Genomic DNA, 23,998 nt, shown 5'->3' on the forward strand with positions numbered 1-23,998 from the left:
ACTATTATTAATAAAAATAATTTTAAAAAATCTTAAAAGTCAGTGTGAGAAGACAGTGTTTTACGTACTCTGCCCAGGACAAACCGGTTGTCGATCTCAGCGGAGGATACAGTTGACTCTCCAGAATGGCATTTCTGGGAGGCGTTTGCATCCGGAGAAGGCACCTCATCAGAATCGTCCTGAAGCGATGCATCTTTTTTGCAGATTCTGTTTTTCTCAGGTTTTTGTCTGTGGAGGAATATGATTGTAGGTAATGCAGGAATCAGCAGTGCCGAATCAAGTATGCTGGTTTTCAAACCCAGTTTCTTTTCTCTTCCACAGTCGGAATAACCAAGGTACTTAGGAATTCTGTGTCAAACCCTTGACCACCCCCCTTGATTTTAGCTCAGTTGTGTAAATGCTTTTCTGGCATCAGTGCTGGTTTATGCAGTTCCCAGCTCTGGCTGTTCTCTTCCTGTGCCTGCTCCTCCAGCTGCCTGGTGTAGCTGTTTGGGGGGCTCTGGATGAACTATCAGGACACTTATCTGGGTTAAAATAGTCTCTTTTGGATAGGATCCTGCGTAACTTGTGTGAGTTGCTCGATCTGGTTCACGTGTAGTTTCACAGCTGTAATTGAGCAACTGGAAGGAAGGTACTGGAGTAGGAGTGAGGGTGAGGAGATGGGGTCTACTTGAGCCATTACTTCCTCTGAAAGAATTGGACGTGTAACTGTGTCTTGAAAAATGGAGGTGATGGATCTGGGCAGCAGGCAGTGCTTGGTCATTTGATGGCATTAAGATGCGGGATATTTTGGCTTTCTTATATGCATTGTTTTGATGTCGTAACCCCAAAGCGTATGGAAAAAATACTTTATGGTAGGAATGTTGTGCTGATTAGTTGGTACATTTTTGCAGGCATATTGTTACTTTGTATTTTAGTTATAATTTCAAGCAGTTTTCCAGCTACCAATGTGAGATCTAGTGACCTAAAATGCTGTACCACAGCCCAGGAAACTTGTGTTCTCATCTTTGCCAGTTTCTGACGTGGGCACGTCAGCTGGTGTCCTGCAGCGCTCTGGAGGAGTAGCTCCTGGGGAAAATACTCACCGTTTTCTTATATAAGGGAAATCGGTTGAAAGGAAACACCAAAGGTGTTTATCATACTTTTGATTATCTGCATCTATGTGAAGATTAAATATGGGAACATCTGCACATAAGTTATCTATAGAGTGATCTTTTGACAGGCTGACAATGTGTTTCTTTGTCCTGCGTTATCTGGAATATGCTCTGGATTGTCTGTTGAATTTGGCTTGATTTGGTTTAGACATATGTGGGAATTTGCACTTGCTTATTTGCTCTCCGTCTTTCTCTCTTATTTTTGTGTGATGGACAGTAGTGATTTCTTGTTACGCCGTCTCCATGCTACATTAGCAAGCATATTGACTGTGTTGGGTATTATTTTCAGGCACGTGGCCATGGAGGGTACGATTCTGATTTTAGTGATGACGAGAATGAAGAGAAGTCTGGGCAAAAGCCGAAAAGGTAATGTAGTACAGAATTAGCACTTTGCGTTATGTATTTTGTGCAAACGGCCCGTTGCTGTGCGTAGAAGGTGATGCTGTGGTGTGTGAAGTCTGGTGTTGAAATATCTTTTGAAAAGTCAATCTCTTTGATTCCTGTATCTCCTCACGCCAAGCTCGCCAAAGCGTGTTGTCTCCCAGGGACAGCTGATTAAGATCCATTCTGCCACGTCCATCTGGTGTCTCTGTGCCCCTCAGTTCTCGGAGCAGAGCGTTCCGTTTTTCCGAGCATTCGCATCAACTGCTGGGGTTTGGCTGCGCTGTTCACTTCACTGTGATCCATCAGGACGTGGAGAACTGCGAAGACAGCAAGGCAGAAAAGGCCAAGTGGCAGCAGGCTTTGTAGATTAAAAAACACCTGCTTGGAGGAAGTGGAGAACTGGTGCTACTTGGTTATTATTTAATTTGTGAAGAGACCTGGGAATTGGTGAATGGTGGTGTACTCAGCCCTTGAAATGCAACTACGTATCTCTTATGTGAGATCTCCTTTGCCAGTTCTCTCAGTGGTTGACACAACTGGTGGCCTTGCATTTGTAGTCCGATTTCATTATATTATTAAGATTTTTATTTTATTTCTTTATGTATTTATTCTGGTTTTGCACCACAGTCCTTTGACACTTTCTGTACCATAGTGAACATTTTGTCTGCATTGGGCATGCATTTTTCTTAACCTTTTCGCAGAATCACAGAATCCCAGAACGTGAGGGATTGGAAGGGACCTCCAAAGCTCATCCAGTCCAACCCCCCTGCCGGAGCAGGAACACCCAGATGAGGTTACACAGGAAGGCGTCCAGGCGGGTTTTGAATGTCTGCAGAGAAGGAGACTCCACAACCTCTCTGGGCAGCCTGGGCCAGTGCTCTGTCACCCTCACTGAGAAGAAGTTTCTTCTCCAATTGAAGTGGAACCTCCTGTGTTCCAGTTTGTGTCCGTTACCCCTTGTCCTATCATTGTTTGTCCCCGAGAAGAGCCTGGCTCCATCCTCGTGACACTCACCCTTTAAATATTTATAAACATGAAGGAGGTCTCCCCTCAGTCTCCTCTTCTGCAAACTAAAGAGCCCCAGCTCCCTCAGCCACTCCTTATAAGGGAGATGCTCCACTCCCTTGATCATCTTTGTAGCCCTATGCTGGACTCTCTCCAGCAGTTCCCTGTCCTTCTTGAACTGAGGGGCCCAGAACTGGACACAATATTCCAGATGTGGTCTCACCAGGGCAGAGTAGAGGGGGAGGACAACCTTTTCCTTTCTCTCCCTTGCTCAAATAAAGTCTATTAATGGACTTTATTTCAGAAGGCTCTCTGGAAGCTTTCCTAGGATTCTTGTGTGTTTTCTTTCATAGTAAAATTGAAAGAAGAGGTTTTGTAGTGTCTGACCACATTCTGGGACAGAAAAAAAGATCATGTTTTAGTCATTGGGATAGTGGCAGGTGTTGTGCTGTTCCGTTTATTTTGTAAGTGTAGCTGTTCCATTGAAACAGTGACTGATTTTGTTCACTTTTCATTTTCTCTAAAAGACCATTACACATTACACCTTTCCACTTTCTAAGTGGAATATTACCTAACCATCAGGAGACTTTAAAAAACATCACCATTACCCTTGTTCTGGCACACTACTGCTGATTCCCAGTGGGGCTCTTATGTGGGTTCACTGTGTATGTACATGTCCTTTTCTTGCTCTGTGATATTTATTTTCACTTTATGGAAAATAGTAGTCTTAGTTTTTTCCATATTGCTGCTTTATGGAGTCTTCTTATGGGAATTTTACATCTTCAGATCCTTTCGAGCAGATGATGCCCCTAGTTCCTACAGTCCTATATTCCATAGCTTGACATATAAATTCCCTGGCTTGCTTTCTACAGTTCTCTGACTTCCATTCTTTCTGCCAGCTATAAGTATGGAAAATCTTCTCTTTACCTCTGTTGAGGAATGAAACTAACCAAATATATTTGACTAGCTAAAGTGCATCACTTTATATTTAACTTTTTATTACTTCACTGAGTTCTGAAAGTATTTTTAGCTGCCCACTGACAAGTATGGCTCACAACACAGTCCTTAAATTTTAAATTAGTGATTCTAGTGATTACACTGTGAGAGGCAGAGTTGTTTAATGAAGTGTTGAGACATTTGCATGAAAGGCTGGGATAAGGTTACTAGCAATCACTCCTATTCAGTGAACGTACTGTCCTTCCTGCTCTTACTTGGCTGTGTAGCTGAGATTTATAGAGGGTTTTAAACTGAGGAATCTCCAGCGTATTTTCATTGTGGCTCTATAGTGATAATGTTGATAAAAATAAATATTACAAATTGCTGCTTTAAGCAGTTTTCTCTAAACGTTAGCTGTAAGCAAATGCCTTTCCGATTTTGTTCTGCAAATGAAGTCAAGTCTAAGCTGATGCTTGTTCTGACGTTTGGTTTTATTCATGTAGAAGCTAGCAGTACAACAGTTTATCTTACTGAAGTTAGTGCGAAATTTGGCATATGGAAATTTTGTAGCTTATGAAGAGTTCTTGACTAACTTTTCTTCCTTTCCCCCCCGGCCTTTAGTGTGAAGGAAGACAGCCTTCTGGTGAAGCCATTCCAAAAAGCGAAACAAGGCAATGTGGTTCACAGACAATTTGCAGCTGAAGAATGGGACAGGTATCTTTTATCTATTTCTTTTGTGAGGTGTTTTTCCCTAATGTAAAGATAGCTCTCACTGAAACCATATTTGTTATCGACAGGGAAGAAGCAAGGAAAAGAAGATTTCACTTGATATCGATGGATGCCGTATCCTTCTATCTAACTTGGGGCACAGGTTATCCGTTATGGTGAAGTACTGGGTTTTCTCAGTTAGCAGCAGTTGATGGTTGACCAGGTACTGAGTCGTACTTCAGATCAGCTTCTTTTTGTTACTGAGATGTTTTTGAGAATGCCTCTACTCAGTAGGGGTACTTCCAGATTCTTCCTGTATGCTCATTTGTCCGGTTTGGGACAAAATTATTATGCAGTGAATTTTATTTAGACTGGTACAAAGACGTTTTGCTCTTTCAGTTGGGTTTATACAGACTATAATTCTACATGTGGCTGCTATTTTCAGTGGACAAATACATTTCTACTGGAAATTTAAGAGCGCGTTATTTAATTCAAAAGGCTGTTCGTAACAGCCTTGTCTCCAGTAATAACTTCTACAGGTGCTGTAATGCAAGCCTGTTTAATATCATGTGCAGTATTATTTGAGGGTTTTTAAAAATATCTTAATCATATTTCATGCGTAATTGGTAACTATTTTAATAACTACTGCCTTACTTAGATTACAGCCTTTCTCCTTTTATTTAGTTTTCACCTGGGGCAGTCATTACATATCTTGACTGTCTATGAAATACCATCAGTTCCTTGTTTGTTTAAATAGCTGTTCTTCAGCAGTACAGTTAATAAATAGGAAAGTAAAGACTAATTAAATATGGAAAGACTTAACTTAAATCTGGAAACTCCAGTGAACAGAAAATAACTTGTCCTAACCTGCTTAAAATCTGTCCAGGCACTACATAAACCATTGTGTGCCTGTCAAGGAGGCATATCTTAATCAGTCCCACTGATATTGTAGAGTATCATTAGCCACAGAAAAGCCTGGATAGTCTGGAAGGAGTACAAATCTCGTTGTGTAGAGACTTTTATGAGTTTCTGCTAATGTTTTTGAGTGGTTCCTATTTAAACCTTTACTGTGATGCAATTTTAATGCCTAGTAACTGACATGACAGCACAAAATAGTATATTGTGTTAAACGTGTTTAATTGTGCCAGTTAAAACCTTCTGGGCTTGCTTCTCTGTCCCTTCTCTTTGTGATGGAAAGAAAAAAAAACCTAGAAACCAAATACATTAACTTCTGGGGGGCCTTTGGAAAATAATGTCTCAATAAAATTCTAATACAGGTGTTGTGGTTTAGGCCCAGTGCATAACTGAGCACCACGATGCCCCAGAAAGGGCTAGTCAAAATAAGGACGGGAGGGCTTCTTCTCAGCACTTGAAAAGGTCACAGGCAAAAGACAGACTCATCATAAGGAATAAAAACAAAACAACTTTAATTTGTTACCAACATCCGAGTAGAACAATGGGAGATGCAACCAGATCTTAAAGTCAGACACCTTCCCCCCACCCCTCCCTTCTTCTCTCCGTACCCCCCTGTCTCCCCGCCTTTGCCTTGAGGCGCAGAGGGATGGAAGTGGGGGTTGCAGTCGGTTCATGCCTTGTGCTCCTTGGGAGTAGAAGGACTCTGCCCAGTCTCTCTCTCTCTGCTTCCACGTGGCCCCCTTTCCATAGGGTAAAAAGTCCTCAGAAGTCCAATGCGGGTCTGCCCACAGCTGCAGTTTCCCTCACACACGAAACTGCTTCAGCTCAAGTCCACAGGACTCCAGTCTGGGTCTGCCCCTGGTCACAGCTCCCTCACACACGAACTGCTCCAGCACACACTGCCCGCAGTCACGGCTTCTTTAGGGGGAGGCCCCGGTGAACTCTACAGACTGCAGGCAGTCGACCTGGCTCTCGCCATGGGTTGCAAAAAGGGAACCTGGGCTCTGCATCCTCTTCCTCCCTCTCCTTTCTTTCCTTCAACCAACCTTGGTGTTCTTCAAAGTTGTTCTCCTTGGGCCCCACTCCTTTCTCCGCTGCAGGTCTCTTCTGGTGGTCCTGAAGAGTTCCCAGCTCTCTCTCTTTTTTCGGGCTGGAGCTGCAGCGAGGCTTAAGATTAAGTTGGGGTTGGGGTTGGGTCCGCACCACCCGCACCTGGGGCCCCACTGGTCAGGGCCGGTGCCAGAGAGAGGACAAGCATCCCTGCAGCCCCCTTAAATACCTGAATTCGCAGGGATGCTGATTGGCTTGGCCCTGGTCACAGGTGGGTCTGACAAAGGAAAAGGGGGAGCTTTTCAGGTGGCTTCTTAAAGGGCCATCTCCACAGCTCTTCCCCCGTTACCAAAGACAACCAAAAAAAACCCCTCACAGAAAACCCAGTACATACATGTCAAAATAGTAAATTGAAATAAATCATTCACACCAACGCAGTAGTTGCCAGAATATGTACCAGGAGATAATGTATTTCCTAATTTGCTGCCTCAGAAGCACCATACAAGTTAATTGAAAATACTTTTAAGTAGCCATATAAAATGTTTTTATTTGAGAAGATGCTTATTTTCTGAATAAGTAATTACATATCTTTGCTCAAATTATGGTACAAAATGTGTTTCAAATAATATCTCTAAGGCTGAATTGTTCTAAGAGAGGCATTATCTATTTTCCTGTGATTGTCATTTCAAAACTGAAGCAGATAACTTTTATTTGTGTGTTGACAGTAAAATGTAAATAAAAGGCTCCATTTTAGTAGCCAGACTGTTGTTATAATATGAAAACACAAACCTGTTTGAAACCAAAACTGCAGTACTAAGAAGCTGTTTCTTAGATTACAGCTGAAAAATGAACCCAGTTTCTATGTGTACACATACAGAGCATCTTTGATAAAGGAAGACAATTTTATAAAGATCTGGCAGCTGAATGAGGTTTTAAAGAAGAACTTGTCTTAAATTCCTGTAATTGGAAAGTAGCTTTTATGAGAGCTTATTAAGTAAAACTTGCTAAGTAATTCCTTTCTTTCTGGAAATTACTGAACTGTTTTTGAGGAAAATACTCAGTTCTTTTAAGTATATAAGAAGTTTTAGGTTTTTTTTAGTTTTAAACTATGGTAAAATAAAAGAAGGTAAGTCCTGAAATGATCCTTAATTGCTTTATTCAGTATGAAAGACATAAGAAATTGGTGCGTGACTACATTTTGTACTACGGTGGCAAAATAGAGGATTTTCGACGTTCTGGGTAAGAACCATTAGCAGTCTTTCCCCTCATGCCCCCGAGGTTCCCATGTCAGGTAGAGCCTTCACATACGTAATATGTAAAAGTACATATTACAGGTTTGGGGGGAAAACGGGTTGTGGCTATGTGTCAAATTACTGAACACTTTGGTCACAAGTGGTAACTACAGTCACTGTAAATCTAAAAACCACAGAATTACCTTGTTTCGTTTTGCACCATTGTTTTTATGTAAGAAATTACCACGAGCTCTGAATTGTTCTTGTTTAGTTATGTAAAAGGAAAATGACAGGGGAGTATTAATTGAGGGTACATTGAGAAATATCTGGCAGTACCTTCAGAATAACAATCTGAAGTACTTTTGAAATGTGCAGAATTGCTGTCCATTGTCCAGAATAATGATGACCTTTAGAGCTATCTATAACTGCCTGCTAACATTACTGTCTTCAGTCACAAGTATAAGAAGTATTTTCAGACAGGATCAAGTCCTCCACGGTTTCAGTGGCCGTTTTCCACTGTGAATTTTTCACCTGGGAACAGGTATGTCAGGGAACACATTTTTTGATAGTTTCATTCCATAGCAATATATTCCTTTGTAAGGGGAGGTGGAGATCACAACTATCAAATGTGGATTATTGTTTGACTGACTTTTCATTTTAACGTTACATTGTCCTGAAAGAAATGTCTCCTTTTATAGAGCAAATGACAAGACGGATCTCGATGTCATCAGAGAAAACCATAGATTCCTGTGGAACGAAGATGATGAGGCAGACATGAATTGGTACCTGGAACTATTATAGAACGTGTTATTTTTAGATCACTTGTACTAAATTTGTGGTGTCCCCTACCAATTAAGAATTACTGTGCATACTTAGTGATCATTCTTTGATCTTTAGTGCATTTAGAAACAACACTTTTAGAAGGTCTTTCATACTGTGATATTGCTCAGTGGCAAAATGAATTGATGAGAGAAAGAATTAAGAAATACTTGTGCATTCTCTGAGCTCCGTATGACTGTTCTGAAATCTCTGAAGGAAGCCTATTTTGAAAAGATACTGTTCCATTTGTTCTGTGGATAGTTCTGTAGCTAGTTCTTTTAGCTGTGTTTTCCCAGCCTTATGGAAATTACCCCTTAGCTCAACGAGTGTACTTGTGTTGCATTTGAAACCGTGCAACTTGTGTTCTCCAGATGAAACAACGTGTCTTTGTCTTGCTAATGTCACTGCAATGTCAAATGAATTGTATTGTGTTCTGTATTTAATAAAATTAGTACTTTTTGTTATAGGGAGAAGAGGCTTGCGAAGAAATATTATGATAAGTTATTCAAAGAATACTGTATAGGAGATCTCAGTAGATACAAAGAGAATAAGGTAAGTTTCATTATTGTAAACCATCTTGGTTTGAAATCATACTATTTAAAAAATTGCCTTACGGCTGTGGATGCGTTGTGAAACCAGAGTGCTAGCACCCCTTCCCTAGGGAGCTGTGAGAGCCTGTCAAGTTACTTCATAAACAGCAGCAGTTTGAATCCAAGCGTTGTCACTGCCCCAGAAGTGTGCTTCTGTGGGAACAGCAGCATTTCTGTCGGATGGCGTTTGATGAAGAGGTACGTGGTGAGTAAGAAAGGCAGAAAACGCAGAGAGGTTAAGGAGAGAAGGCTAGAGAGCTTTGCCTGGAGAGAAGCACTAGATGAAGCCTAAAAATGTCCTGGGAATGTTACTGTTTAAAAAAAAAGCCTAAAAAGAGAGAGTTTTGTGCTTGAATGCTGGCAGAAGCAGTTTTGGAAATGTCTGTTCTTTTCTGTTTATGGAAACAGGGTTTGTATGTTCCTTGTAAATAAACAGAATTTCTTAAGAGAAACAGCCCAATTCCAGCACCAGTTTTTCTTCTTAACTGCAACAGCCTTTGTTGTTTCCAAGTTTTTTGACTAACCTCTCAGCCAAAAGAAACCCCACGTGAATTTTCTATTGTGATTTTGCAGAAAGTGTTGCTAAACTCAGATGTGTCTCCGTGTTGTTAGCATCTAGTACCAATCCAGCCCTGCAAGCAGTGTCTGTACAGAGTTCTTTGAAACGATAGTAATGAAAATGTTTGGAAGGACTGGGCTTAAACTCCAGTATTAGGCATAAAAGATGACAGCCTTCTAAAGAAAATTGGAACAGAAAAATGCAAAAATTAAATGAAAATTAAGAAAAAGTAAAATGCTGAAGAAGAAGTAAAACGCTGAAGATGTCTTCCCTCCTTTATTTTGAGTAACTTTGATTATATTTTCCTATGGCTGTTTCATATCCTTCGGTCTCTGTCCTACCACCCGAGCTGATTTTCCCTTGAGCATGCTTACCGATTTTGTTTCTTTCACTGCTGTGCCAAGTTTCCATACGCTGGCTCTCTTTTGTGGGAAACTGTTCTGCCTTGGTTTCCTTTTTCTTGTGTGTGTGTGTGTGTTGTGTGAACAGTGTTTCCCTGCCAGACTTCAAATGTGACTCTCCTAACTTTGAGGTCACTGTGAATTCCTGTTCATGCTCATAGTTCATTACCTGTGTTATTGGAATTGCCATGTCAGGGTAACTCTGCTGTATCATGTCATTTGTTCTCTTCTATTGGGTTGTGCTTTCTGCTCTCAGATATGTTCTGACCATGTGAGAGTCCTTTCTTAAAATTCTTAGAGAAAAAATGAGGTTTCTCTCAATTATCCATGCCCGTGTTTGGTACAGAAGGATGTCAAAGCAGGTTTTTTTTGTGTTTTTTTTTCTTGGAAGTCAGAAATAGGCTGCTGATCCCATTCACACCAATGGAATGCAGTCTGTGCTTTCAGATTTTTCCAGCCTTTTTTTCCCCTGCATTTCGTGGACCAGATGATCTTTCAAGGTCCCTTCCAACCTGCGCTCTTCTGTGATTCTATATCCTGGTAGGCGCTGTCAAAGTAAAGTTGTAGATCAGTTAAATATGTATATGTATAGAGAGAGACTTGCACATACATGCTCATCTGTCTTTTCACAACTGTAATTGTTTTGCTACTAGCTAAAATCTTCTAGGCAGCTAATTCTGCTAAAAACCTCTGCATACAGCTCAGATCTCATTTAGAACTTTTCTTCTGAGAAAAAAACCCACTGTTTTCCTAAGTACTTGATAATGATAAAGACTGGTTTCATGGGAGGGGCTCTCTTGAGGTCTGGAAAATTAGCAGAGCACCTTGTCAAAGACTGAAGCTCAAAACAAAGCAGTTTGGAAAAGCCGCAAGACTCATGAACTCCTGAGGCCACAGCCACGCTCCAGTTGCTGGCTCAGACTTTGCTCACGTATGCAGATACACACACACACACAGGGAGATGATTGGGACTTCCCTGGTCCTATGGCAGGCCCCTCTGTGCTCTCATCCTTAGAGAAACACGGGTGCTCTCCCATCCGGAGCTGGCTGTTGTCGTGGTTTAGGGCTGGGCCGGCCACTAAATCCTGGACAGACGCTCTCTGTTAACCCCTCTCCCCTCCCCAGAAGGGAAGAGAAAAGAGAATAAGGGAGAGAGACTTTACGGGTTGGAAAATAAACTAACAGATTTAATGAAACAATAATGCTAATACTGCAGAATAATATTGTAAATATGAAAATAATGAAATATATACAAATATGTACAAATATACACAAAACCAATATAAAATCGTCCCCCAATGATGAATACGTCACCAGAGGCTCTGCAGAGCCGGGCACTGGAAAAGTCCCAGACCAAACTCAGCAGCAGTGGGAGCTGATGCAGGACACACAAATCAGGATCAGCGGCAGATGAACCAGCAGGGTTCTGCTCAGGCCTGGGCCTCTGCAGGATCGAGACAGACGGAAGGGTCGAGATGGAAGGAACAGTGGAAAGGGCAAAAAGGCAAAAAAAGGGGACGAGACCCTCGTGATCCCTCGGCTTTTATCCCGAGTATGACGTGTGTGGGATGGAATACCTCGTTGGTCAGTTTTGGGTCTGCTTCTCCCCCTGTAGGCGCAGACACAGTACCCAGGATGAGACAGCTGACCTTGAGCTTATCTTCTGTTTGGGAAAACATGCTGCCAGTTTTCAGCAAGTTCAGTCACTTAAAAGAGACTGAGCTGAAAAGTAAGATCACTAAATAGAAAATTAGTTCTATTTAGCTCAAACGAGCACCCATGAAGACCACGCCAGCCTGGCCACCAGCTACAGAAAGTGGCCACAGAGGGTGTGTGGGTCTCCACCAGTGGCCTGGTTTGAGCTAAATAGAACTAATTTTCTATTGAGTGATTTTACTTTTCAGCACACCTGCACTCACCTCCGCTGCTGGCACTGCAGGCAAATGGGACCCTGTGACCCATGATCCCACTTTGCTTTATGTAGTTAGGACTCATATTTGTTTCCGTCTCTTTTAATGAGGAATGCCAAGGTGACCCTCTGGTGTGAGGCTGCTTAGAGACGCTGGAGGAGAGTGCTCTGACAGCTCTTGCTTGTGATGGGTCTGTTACTCCTTCCATTTTTCCTAGATCAGAATTTTGTAGGTCAAGGTTGTCTTTGAACCTTGAGCGCATCTTGTCTGCAAGCTTTGAGGCTGATAAATGACGGTCTGCATTGTCAGATAGTTTAGTTTTATTGTCAGTTTTGCAGTAAGAGTGGTCTGCATGTAAGTTTTCCTTTGCTATGCATCGGACTGGAAATGTTCTCTCTGTTGTCTTATTTTCCTAGAAAGGTTCTAATTTGCTGTCACCGTGCTTTGTTTTGTAGCTTAACAGACTGGAAACGTCTCCTATTTGCTAAGAAATGAAATGTGTCTGACACCTGGTCATTAGACAGAATACATTTTCTTCTTTTGTTTTTATTTCCAGATCATTTTCAGATTTCTAGGCCAACTTTTCTCCCACTTGGTAATGCTAATGTGTTCGTGTTTGTCATTGGTTTTTCAGCATGGAGGCTTTCCTGTGAAAAATAAAAATATTTAAAATATCTAGGGTATTTTTCCACAGTGTTGTATACATTCATACACTTCTTTTTCTTCTGAAAGAGGTGACTGTGGACATGTTAGTTATTGCTGGAGCCAATGCGTACTACGCAAGCAGTCCATATTTAATTTGGGTATTTTATTGTTTATGGACATTAAATGGTCTTTTACATTTTTAAGGCTATCATTTCTTATTCAGGTAGCCATTTGATACTCTTGCAAAGCATCTTTTGGAGCTGTCCTACTTGGTGTTAACTTGTAGAAGCAGCTCCTTTAGGATCTTGTTGAACTCATTTAACAGAGATGAGGCAGATAAATGCTGTCGGATGATGATGCCTTTGTGTTCCTTAGTATTGCAGGCTGACTATTCAAGAACCTGCCCTAATTTTTAACTTTCCTATGTAGTTTAATCTGTACCTGAGATTTTAGCTTAGTTAGAGGAATTAAATGGTATTTACTTTTATTTTGTTGTTTCTTCCTAGCCTTGGTAATTCCCTGTCATTTGCCATTAGTTGGTGGAAGAATGACTGACAGAAATGAGTGCAGATAAGAGCAACTTTTGTCCTAGAGGTACTGCAGGTGGTTCTGGCTCTCTTCTTTCTTCTATTTTGCATACTTTTCTTGGTATTACAGAAATACTCTGTAAGGATGTGATCTGATTTATAACCAGATTTGTGGAGTAGGCCAAGCACACCCTGATCCAGTCTTGGCAAACTGTCATCACACACGGTTTGATACCAGGACCTTCTCCAGTGGCTTTTTTTTTACCAGTGAAACCAGTAGGTGTGAATACGTTGTTCATTGTATAAGAACAGTTCGAAAATTACTGGACTGATTTAAAGAGGCAAATATTTTGTTGATGTACAAATTTTTAGTTTTCTTAGACATCTATGTAATATATTGACTTGGGGAGAATCAGTGCTGACAAAACATTTGGCTGCTGCTGTCTTCCTGCTCAGTTTTTTCATCTGTTATTAAGGCGGAAAGAATTTTTATGAGGGTATGGCACGTTCTTAAAAGCCAAAACTTTTGTTTCTCCTTTTTTTTCTGATGTTCTTTGGACTGCATACCACTTCGTGCATGAGAGCTCCATGCTGTTGCCCTTCAGATAAAGAATTACTATCGTTTATTTAAAAAGATCGATAACGTTATAGACCACACAGAGCAATAGATACCTGTACTTCTTACAGTGTTCATAATTCGATTAAAACATAGCAAATCAATCCAGTATAATTGCGGGATTTATATCATTGCATCTACAAAATGCACATTTGTGTGGATTCAGTCTATGAGTGCACCAGGAGAAGGTTTGTGTTGCAAGGGATGCGTTGGGACTTGGGTGCCAAAGACGGGCTTTGCAGCCTTTTTTGTAGCTCTTTATTCTTGTAACCCTTCTGCCCCCTTTTCCCTCCCCATCTTTTAACGTGAAGTTCGGGGTCTTCTGTGCTTTGCTTTCAGAGCAGCAATTTCATCTTCTTGTCATCCTGTGTTCATTAATTTTAAACGAAAATACAAGATAGCCCTTTTTGGAGAAGTCGTATGCCTCTGAGTTTTATGCCCTCCCTTCTACTTGTTAGCGAAAATAAAATTGTTTTTCCTGGACTGTTCTCGCTCCCTTCCATCTTCAGTCTTTTCACCAGGCTACTTGCCGTTTTGAGAGGATGAGGAAACATTTTATGGGAAACAAATACAGTAGATGGGTTTTCTACAGGAGGAGTTTCTAGGCAGTGTAAAGAGAAATACAAACTTCTTGTTGGCACGGTCATTTTCTTAGTTTTTAGGGTGGGATCCATTGCTCCGTGCTAATACGACTTTTCAGTATTCCAGTGATCTGTGTTTTCAGCGTGGACAAAATTGCAGTGAGGTATCTAGTAGAGTCGGTCTACCCTAATTTTCTATTTCTTTTGCTTGCTATGAAGCCTTTTAGAAAGTGTCTGTTCAGTGCCTCACAAACTTCTAACAGCATCTACTGCCATTTGAATTGCATGTGTAGATTGGAACCCTCCTGGTGGGCAGAGGCAGAGAGGTTTTTACTGAACAGAGAAAGAAGGTAAATTTTACTGGCTAGCATTGAATGGAGGAACCACGTGCAGGATCAGTCAACTGAAATGAGTCTTTGCATCACTGAATAAGTTGACTATTAATTAATTTTGGTTCTTGTCTTCACAGTTTGGATTTAGGTGGCGACATGAGAAAGAAGTAATTTCAGGAAAAGGTAATGCTGTCTTTCATTTTATGGTATGTTTCTCCTTGGTGCTTTTCTCGCTGCTTTTTGACACAATTTTGTTAGACAGTATTTGACAGTACCAGTAGGTTTATCAGGTAACAACGAACAATAAATCGACCTGACTTCTCACTTTGCTGTTCTATGGCACGTAGCCATTAGGGTGCACACTGATCTGCATACGTTAATTTAAGAGAACTCACGGTGTATTTTTACAAGGTCAGATTTGTAACAAACACCAGCATAATGCATTTGATAGCGTACAATTTCATGGATGTGTTTTTAGCTGCTTATGTCCAGTGGTTCTATGTTACCTCATTAGACTTTGATACCTTTAATAGAAGTCTCAATACTTTTCCTTAGGAAATAATTTTCCTGACAGTGTCTCCAATGCAGTTTTGCAGAATGTTAACTTTTGAATTAAAGCTCCATGTGTGATGCCTGGTTTAGGCTAAATTGGGTTTGGAAGCTCCGGTGGGAGTGGTTGTCGTGTCTCCCTGTTTCTAAATCAGTAGCTTATTCTGGCTGCTTCCGTGAGTGAGTGCTCGGGATGCGTTACTGGGACTTTTCGCAGCGGTCCCCGTTCTGTGGCCTAGGAACAGGGACTTTTTCAAGTAGCTGAGCAAGCAAGAAAACGATGTGAATGTATTGCAGCTCCTGTAAACATGAACAGTTTTCAGAAGTCATGCATGTACAGGAAAGTTGCATGGAATGATACTGTTGATCAGAACAGTTCTATAAAAAGGTCTGTTTATTACAATGTATTACAAGTTAGACACTTAAAAAATAGATATATTTCACAGCAGGAAGTGTGAACATTAATGGTGGTTTTGTTTAAGCCGTAAGGATTAAGGTTCCTAAAGGTAGTTGCAGTCATATGTTGCATTCAGCACTACGGACTATATTAACAGGTAGTTACATTTGATATAGTTACATGCTTTATTGAATGCTTTAAAAAGTTAATTAAAATTAAATGAGAAATGAGTAATTTATGAACAGTTATGTCTTCTTGGGGAAAAAAGAATTTAAAGCTGAATTACGCTTTTAGTATCTGGTACTCCGTATTTAAAACTGCAGGAGGAAGTGCAGAATTAGATGGTTTAAGCTTTTTGATGCAATCCGAGTGGAGAGCAGCAGTTGGAACATAAGCACTGATCAGTTGGATCTTTCACCGCTAAGGGGCGCAAGAATTCAGCCTTCTCTTCCAAATGCTCTTTTCTAGTGCGGTTTCAAATGACCGATTTTAAAAAGCTGTGAGTCTTCAATGTTTTTCTTTTGCCGTTTTTAAGTATAAATCAGTAATATAAATTGCTTTAATTAATTGTAATAAAGCATTGGTATCTAAGTGTCTGATAATTGCTATTACAAAAGGGAGAGTGTGACAGTAACAGTGGTGGTGAGAACCGCTGCTGGTGGACTCTACTGTGGTTTGGGGTATCTAGGTGAAGATGTTCCTGCTCACTGCAGGATGGTTGGACTGGATGATCTTTAAAGGTCCCTTCCAACCCAACACATCCTATGATTCTCTGGTTTTTCTTGCTGATTAAATTAGGTAACTGTCTACTTGATATGCTGATTTCTGTGTCTTCCGTCCTTAGACATCTAGTTGTGGGAAAAGTCATGTTTCAAGCAACTGAATAGTCTGGTCTCTAATTCCCTTTAATTTGGGTTCTCCCTATACTTGATAGGGATCATAATGATTTCTTTGCCAAAAAAAAAAAGTCTTTAATGCTTTTATGACATTCAGATATACTGGAGTGATAAATACTGCTGAAAAGGAAAACCTTCAGAAAGAGTGGGATTCTGTATTCAAGTCAAGATTTGAATATGTGTTGTAGGGATTGCAGTGTGAAAGGAGGGTAAGAGAAGCGTGGCTGTTTGTGTATGGCATGGAGTAGGGATCCACTGAAAAAAAACCACCATGATTTTAAGTGTTTAGATGATTGTAAATGCGTAAAGGCACAGAATTGTGGTGGTTTACACAGTCAAATTCTGGTTTACCTAAGAATTCATTGCTTACCGTAGCAATCTGAAGATACTGTTCTAACTGCGTTCTTAGGAACATCCAAAATGTTGAATATCCAAAATGGGCATTACGTATTGTCAGGAGCAGCTCATCATAAATAAAACTGATGTCTCTCTTCTCTCTCTGCCTGTTTTTCTGGTTTGGTTTTGGGATTTTTTTCAGAAGATGTGAAGTGAGGAGAGTCTGGTTAAGTTCAAGAAAGTTTTATAGATTTTATACTTCTTTATAACAGGTATAAACTATCTCTGATGACACAGGCTACTGATAGCCATACCTCATATAGGCTTAGACGTATTTAATGTATATTAATTTGAGATTATTTTTTAAAGGGAGTCTTTGGGTTTTTTTGGTTCAAGTGTTAGTGTTGCAAGTAGTTTTACACTGCAGAACTGAAGTATCTGAGGACACTGCCAATCCATTAGTTAGCAGCTTAAGGAGAATGTTCCGAGGTTAATCGTTCACCAGCAGTCCTGCTTGCAAGCCTATTAATACTCATCCTTACCACCAGCTCTGCATACCCATCCCTCTTCTGCAAAGGGAATGTGTCTATATCTTTATTACTGCACTATTGAGGACCCTGTGGCGTAAACGACGATTGTGAGCCAATTGTTCTAAAATTAGTGTTGTGTTTAACATAATAAAGTCAAGGAAGCTTTTAAAGCTGCTGTATATTTCCTCATAGAACTGGATTTCCCTTTCTTAAAATTGTTTATGGAAAGTCATTAGAATGCACATTGTATGTCCAGTATATCAGGTAAACTGGCAAGGCAGTGAGAACATGGGCATTTAATTTTGTATGTATATGATACTTTGGATCGTTTGGTGTCGTTAAGAGGCATGTCTGACTTGCACCTCCTGATCCATCAGCCTCTGCTAAGGAATCGTGTAAGATCTGGAGTGTATCCTAGTGACGTTTACTTCTTCAGAGTTCAGCATTAGGCTTATTATTTCATAATGTATACCTTCATCTGTACATTGCAGAACACAGTTCAAGTTATGTTCTTTCTTTGAAAAGATGCAGTATTAGGCATGTATGATTGATTGCTTTCTCTGTTATTGTTTCCTTAATCTAGATGTTACTTTTAATTTGGGCTTTTTTATTTGAAATAAATAGAAAACAAAAAGCAACAATTGAGCAAAACTGGACATAACAACCCCAGACCTGTGCTTTTTAATCGTTGAACCATGGTTTGCTGGTTTTGACCTCTTTACAGGCCAGTTTTCCTGTGGAAATAAGCACTGTGATGAGAAGGAAGGCCTGAAGAGCTGGGAGGTGAATTTTGGTTACGTTGAGCATGGTGAAAAGAGGAACGCACTTGTGAAATTGAGTAAGTCAGCTTTTTGAGTGCATTTACGCTTAAGAAGACAAGTATCTTGTGCTTTAAAAGCTGTTGAGTGAGACCCAACGGTAACAATACCAGTTCATGCAAAATGGAAAATTCTGAAGAGGAGATAGTTTTGTTAAATTAATTACAGGTAGTAAGATGGTCTTGATTTGGAGAGAACAGCTACTATCACTACGTATGACAAAGTTGTTACAGGTTGAGCACTTCATGCTGTGTAATTGATTGTGTCATAGAATTAGAATGACTGATCATAAGCTGTTTTGCACACAAGCATGTCGAGTTTTAACGGACAGTACTGCATTGCAAGGAGGGTTTCATCATTGCCATTGCTTCATCAGTTACATGGTTAGGAGTCCTTAGGGCTTTGGACCAGACAACTTCTTGCTCTACCTTCAGCTCTGCTGATTTTATTTTTAATACTTCTGTTTTCTTGCAAAAATTCTAACTTTACTGAAATCACTTCCTTTTTCAGTCGTGTCTCTTGGGTGGGATTTTCTTATGCAATGCGGTGTACGTTTTGATACGTTTACCAGATAATTAAACTCACCACAGTTTGCACAGTGGCCTTGTGTAAAACAAGCTAATGGTGTTTTTTCTTTTGTGCTCAAAACGCTCCGTGTGACAGCACCTGATCTCTGGCAATGCTCTAAGAGACTTGTGCATCTTCAGTATAATTGTAGAACAGTTTGGTCTGTCCACAGGGATCCGTAAAATGGGATATCTGTACATGACAGGCGCTGAAACGTTGCTAGGAAGAGTTGCTGCTGCAAAACCTGGGACCTTTCTCCTGGTTGAGTAAAATCCGGGTTTATACTGAAGACTTTTATCATGGCATTTTCCTCAACCCTGGCTGCAATTACACTGTAAATTTGTTTTGAAGGAAAAGCTACTGAAATTGGAAGATAGTGTTCCTTGTAGTTTTATATATGTATTAACAAGTTTTGTTAATTATGCGCACCAAATACATAGGTGTTATGTTCTCATTCTCTCTTTTTCAGGACTGTGTCCAGAATGTTCCTCCAAACTAAACTTTCATCATCGGTAATGAAATATTTTGAAAATGCGGGGGCTGAATTATGGAATTATTATATTATAAGCTATATATTACAGTTATGATGAACAACAACTTCAGCTAGATGATTAGGAGCTTGTGCTGAAATAGATTCTGTTCTGGAGTTCCTGTGGAGCCACTGGCTTGACAGTGTTGAGAATTAGATATTGTTGTGCTAATGAAAGTACAAAGTACCTCAGACCAGAAGAATCCCATCGCTAGCCCCACAGAAGTTTCCTTTGCTTAATTTCAGTGCAGTGATTATTTTTGTTTTCTGAAAGTTGATGCAAAACACTCTCTTTTATTTTCCCTCTTGCTGTGTTTAAGGGGTGGAATGCTTTTCCTTTTCTTAAAAATAGTGGGTTTATGTGTGAGTCAAGTGACTGTGCTTTGAAATTTTGAATTTGAGTATTTGTTCTTCTTTGAGAGTCACTTAGCAGAGAAAAATAGTGAATTTTGAATCTATAAAATATTTGCATTAAGGTTTGATTTGGTTTTTACTATTATCTGTAATCTTGCTGAATTCCACAACTATTGATACTGATTTTTTGTGATTTTCTGACTCTTGAAGAGGCATTAACTTAGTTGCGTGGCTCAGTAATTAAGGCATACAATTGCTGAGAATTGTATGAAAGGGGAGCCTTTGAGCTAGAAGATGATTTCTTTTTTAAGGTAACACAAGTCAAAGGTCTCTCTAGTTGGATATATCCAATAAAGTTAATCCATATTAAAAGTTAATTCATACTCAGTTTTATTAAAGCACTGCGTAGACACGTATTAAGAAGGAGAATTAAGTAACTGAGATTAGTTTGATTTGTCTTACTTTTTTTTGGAACTGAAATTGTAAAACCACTGGAATTCAGAGTAAGCATTATCAAGCTTTTCCCTTTGTCAGCTGTAGAGCAATACTTTGAAACAATTTTAGTGACTTAGTGCAAAGAAGCAGGGAAAAGTTAGCCTATATCCACAGGCTGTAAGCCTATGTAACAGAAGCTGAAAACAAAACACATGGGTTGTTGGTCTGCAGCAAGTTACAGAATCACAGAATCACAGAATGGCTCGGTTGGAAAAGCCCTCTGAGCTCATCACGTCCAACCGCTCCTGTCTACCCACTAAACCATATCCTTAAGTACCTCATCTACCCGCTCTTTAAACACATCCAGGGATGGTGACTCCACCACCTCCCTGGGCAGCCTGTTCCAGCCTCTGACGACCCTCTCGGTAAAGAACTTCCTCCTTATCTCTAACCTGAACCTCCCTTGGCACAGCTTGGTGCCGTTTCCCCTTGTTCTATCCCCCATCATCTGGGAGAAGAGACCAGCACCCACCTCTCCACAACCTCCCTTGAGGCAGTTGGAGGTGGTGATGAGGTCTCCCCTCAGCCTTCTCTTCTCCAGGCTAAACAAGCCCAGTTCCCTCAGCCGCTCCTCATCAGGCTTGTTCTCCAGAGCCCTCACCATCCTTGTGGCTCTTCTCTGAACACGCTCCAGAACCTCAACATCTTAGTTCAAGTTCTTAGGCTTGAGATTCCTCTGCCTCAGGTTTTGTCACTATCAAATATCAAAATTTATTTAAAAGCCTGTATTAACTGTGTTTTTCTCATTACATATATACAAAATTGTTTGCTAAAAGTAAAATAAGATTGTAATATCAATAAGAATTTGGAATGTTATGAAATTATTTTCTGTATTTAATCTTTGATTGTCAATTCCCTGGTTTTGTTGCCTGCATCGGGGTGATTTTAGCAGCTTTAGTGTTTCCTGTCCTTTGTCTTTAGCTACAGAACTCTAGTGTTTCTATAGCACTTTTCATTTTAACTCAGTTAATTTTTCTCAGTTTAACTGGTGATAAGTTTCAGAGAAAATGAACTGTTTGAGTGAATTAAATGCTTTAGATTTACTATTGCTTGAGGAGTACATATAACAGAGGTGTGCACTGGTGTTTTTTAAAGGAGGAAAGAAGTCAAAGCAAGAAAAAGAGGCGAAGCTGTGCCAAGCTCTAAAGAGCCAAAAATTAAGAAGATGAAATTATCTTGCTCGGGAAAAAAGTCCAGAAAAAAGACCCATAAAGGTGAATATAAATTTTAGACCTTCAATTTTTTAAATATTCAAATATGTTAGTTGAATTTTAGTTTTGCTATAGCTACATGTGTATAGCTCTAGATCTATAATTATGTGTAACTGCAGGTGTGTGACTGTTGTGACTGTGTGGCACAGGCAGTCAGAAAGATAATTTCTTAGCTAAAATTTCCTAGGTGCACCAAAAAGATAAATTTCTTACATTTTTCTTACATTTTCTTACATTGTGAAAAATTTGCTTTGCAAGGAAGATTTGTCCAAAGATTGGACATTGCATGTCAGAAAGGGTTGTGAAGTATTGAATTCCTTGAGGCTTTGGGGTTGAAAGCCTTTTGGGAATGTTCGATAGCCTTTTTTCACCACAGATCTCAAGGTGATGTATTTGACCTCAAACTGATGACCTTTGAACTCATGCAGAAGAAAATATGTCCTTTTACTCCAGTTTGCTTACTTTCCTTGAATGTGTGGTGTGTGCATGCATCTGCATAGATGCATAGAAATACCCTTGTAGACAATTTAACATAACGGATGAACCAAAGATGAGCTTACTGTTTTTTTAATGGTGTTTCTTTCCAGATCAGGTTTCTTCGGAAGATTCAGATAGTTCTGATAAAGGTAAAGTATTTCAATATCTTCTCCATTTTACGTTTCTGTAAGAAGTTGTATTATTTCATGGTCTTTTTATTTGCTGGTAGTTTTAACATTTTATAAGATGAAAAGAATGCTGTGTGAAAACAAGCAGAGACATGATAGTTATTATGTTCGGCCAGAATATTAGCTGGTGATATCTTAAGTCTTTTTGATACTGCATTGAATAATATTGGGAAGTGTTTTCATTTTTACTTTATGCAAAGTAAAGTGTTCTTTTTATTCTCGTGGTTACAATTAAACATTGCTTCTAGCATTATACCACCTGTTTGTTTTTTTTAAGATAAGCTCTATTAAAATTCATTTCATAAGCACTTTAAATTTTTTAACAGATTCAGATAACAGTGATGCACAGGATGGTCCTTCAGATGCTGACTTTTGGAAAGGTCCTCTGCAAGAAGCAGATGAGAAATCACGGTTAGTTTGATCTAGTGAACTTGTAGATATTAGAACAGACTGCGTCCGCTCAGTACTGAAAAGGCAGAAGTTTTTTCCTGAGTGCTTTAATGAATACTCAGACATCAAAAATTATGTCAGATCTCCTTCCGTGTTGTGAACCTAAGTATGTTTTTTTAAAGAGGAGATGCACACAGCACTGGAGGAGAAACCTTTGTCGAGCCACTCCCATGACACTGCTATCTTAGAAGTGAATCCTCGTGGACACCTCACTGCTGTTGCACTGAAGGGGAAATGTGATGGTGTTGGAATGTATTGAATAAGTCAAAGTGGTCTCTACCAGCTACAAATTCTAATCAGAATTCTGCTGAGCCTTCCATACAAAGATTATCTCCTAGGTACAGATCCAAAAGCAGAGCTTTCTTTGACCTTTTTTTTTTATCCTTTTTTTTCCAGAGAGGAGGAGTTTGATGAGTATTTTCAAGACTTGTTTCTCTGACTTGAAATTGATGTAGGCTGCTTTTCTTCATGAGTTGTCGAGATGAAAACCTGGAAATCGAGTCATAATCAAGGACACAGACCTCTTTCTGCCAGCATACATTTTCTGCAGTCACTCGTATGGACCATCTCAGTGGATTATCTTTGTTAGAAGGCTTCAGGTCTAAAAACTTTGTTTTTCCTGTGGTAGGCTGTATACGTATGAAGTAAGAGAAGTCATTTTCTTCAGTTCAGTGCAAAAGATATATGGCACCCAGACTTAAAAGTCGGAAGGATGTAAACAAACAAGAGTGTAGTTTATTGACTTTACATTAGGGAAGTTGGCTGCTTTTTGTTTTATCCCAAACTTCAGTTATTGTCAGATTTTTGCGAAGGGTCATTTTTGAAGATTCTGTTTTTAGTTTAAAGCCATACACTTTAATATATTCATATTTCTAATTTGTTAAACAAGAGTTAATAGCCTGAAATGTATTGGTCATGTAGACTAATATTCAGGTATTAGTCTCCGTTAGTGTTTTCAAATGCTGTTTGAGAAGTTCAGTTCTTATCTAATATGTACTTTGCTTGAATTAAGTAGATCATGTCTGAACTGTCTCCCCTACTCCTTAGAAAAGTTTAGTTCGTTGTGGCTTTGTTTTAAATTTTAGTTACAATATAATGTGACTGATAATTCCACTTAGAAAATCTGGTTGGTTGGTGAAATTTTTGATGTAAAACACAAAGTGTGTGGCTTTCTCCTGGAGATGTACGTGTGACTTGTGTGTTACCTATGGTTTCTGATCTCCTTGACATTGATTTGTTAATCCTTCTTTAAAGTGTAATCCTAAACATGCACGTAAAGAATGTATGCTGCTTGAGAAACTTACTGGATTCATCTTTCTCTTCAAATTGCAATACAACTTTAAACATTCTTTTATTTTGTTTACAAAGAAACAGTCTGCACATGAATAATTACAGTGGCTATTTTCCTTTTTGGATGAAAGTTACTTTTGATAGGAAGGACAAACTTTTTTTAATTAAATGTTCGTGTTAATCTGAGGAAAGCTGATGTTGTATAAAATATATTTTTTATAAGTGCTTCCAACTGTAGATATATTTATAGAAAGTATTTATAAGTATTTGATGTGGAAAATGTAACAGCAGAGATAGTTGAAGTGTATTTATGAACACTTTACATGCACTCATATGAGTAAGTTGAGAACTCTATTTACAAGTGTTACTAAACATAATTACATTTAAACAGTTTGTACTTACATAATAGACGGCAGCAGAAGGACATATTTAGGGTGTCCTTGAGTAAGAAATAAGCATAGCCTCACATGAAGGCTTCTTTAGGTAAGAAGGTGGATTTAAAGGTTAATTCTCTGTCATCTTGCAAGCTTGGTTGAGAGTCAAATCC

General features: G+C 39.5%; 1 protein-coding gene across 1 annotated transcript; it reads left to right on the forward strand.

The window, feature by feature from the left end:
• Nucleotides 1-1,443: 1,443 nt before the first annotated feature.
• Nucleotides 1,444-22,600, forward strand: FRA10AC1 (fragile site, folic acid type, rare, fra(10)(q23.3) or fra(10)(q24.2) candidate 1; the record flags this gene model as incomplete). The annotated part of the gene is made up of 13 exons (XM_010182803.1): nucleotides 1,444-1,520; nucleotides 4,101-4,193; nucleotides 4,277-4,322; nucleotides 7,315-7,391; nucleotides 8,083-8,166; nucleotides 8,671-8,755; nucleotides 14,502-14,547; nucleotides 17,797-17,910; nucleotides 18,927-18,969; nucleotides 20,931-21,049; nucleotides 21,634-21,672; nucleotides 22,038-22,122; nucleotides 22,558-22,600. Coding segments are annotated over 13 exons (951 nt in total), but the record flags the coding sequence as incomplete, so codon positions are not given.
• Between the last annotated feature and the right edge of the window lie 1,398 nt (nucleotides 22,601-23,998).

The sequence above is a fragment of the Mesitornis unicolor genome, unplaced genomic scaffold (genome assembly GCF_000695765.1).
Source record: "Mesitornis unicolor isolate BGI_N332 unplaced genomic scaffold, ASM69576v1 scaffold11914, whole genome shotgun sequence".
NCBI classification, from domain to species: domain Eukaryota; kingdom Metazoa; phylum Chordata; class Aves; order Mesitornithiformes; family Mesitornithidae; genus Mesitornis; species Mesitornis unicolor.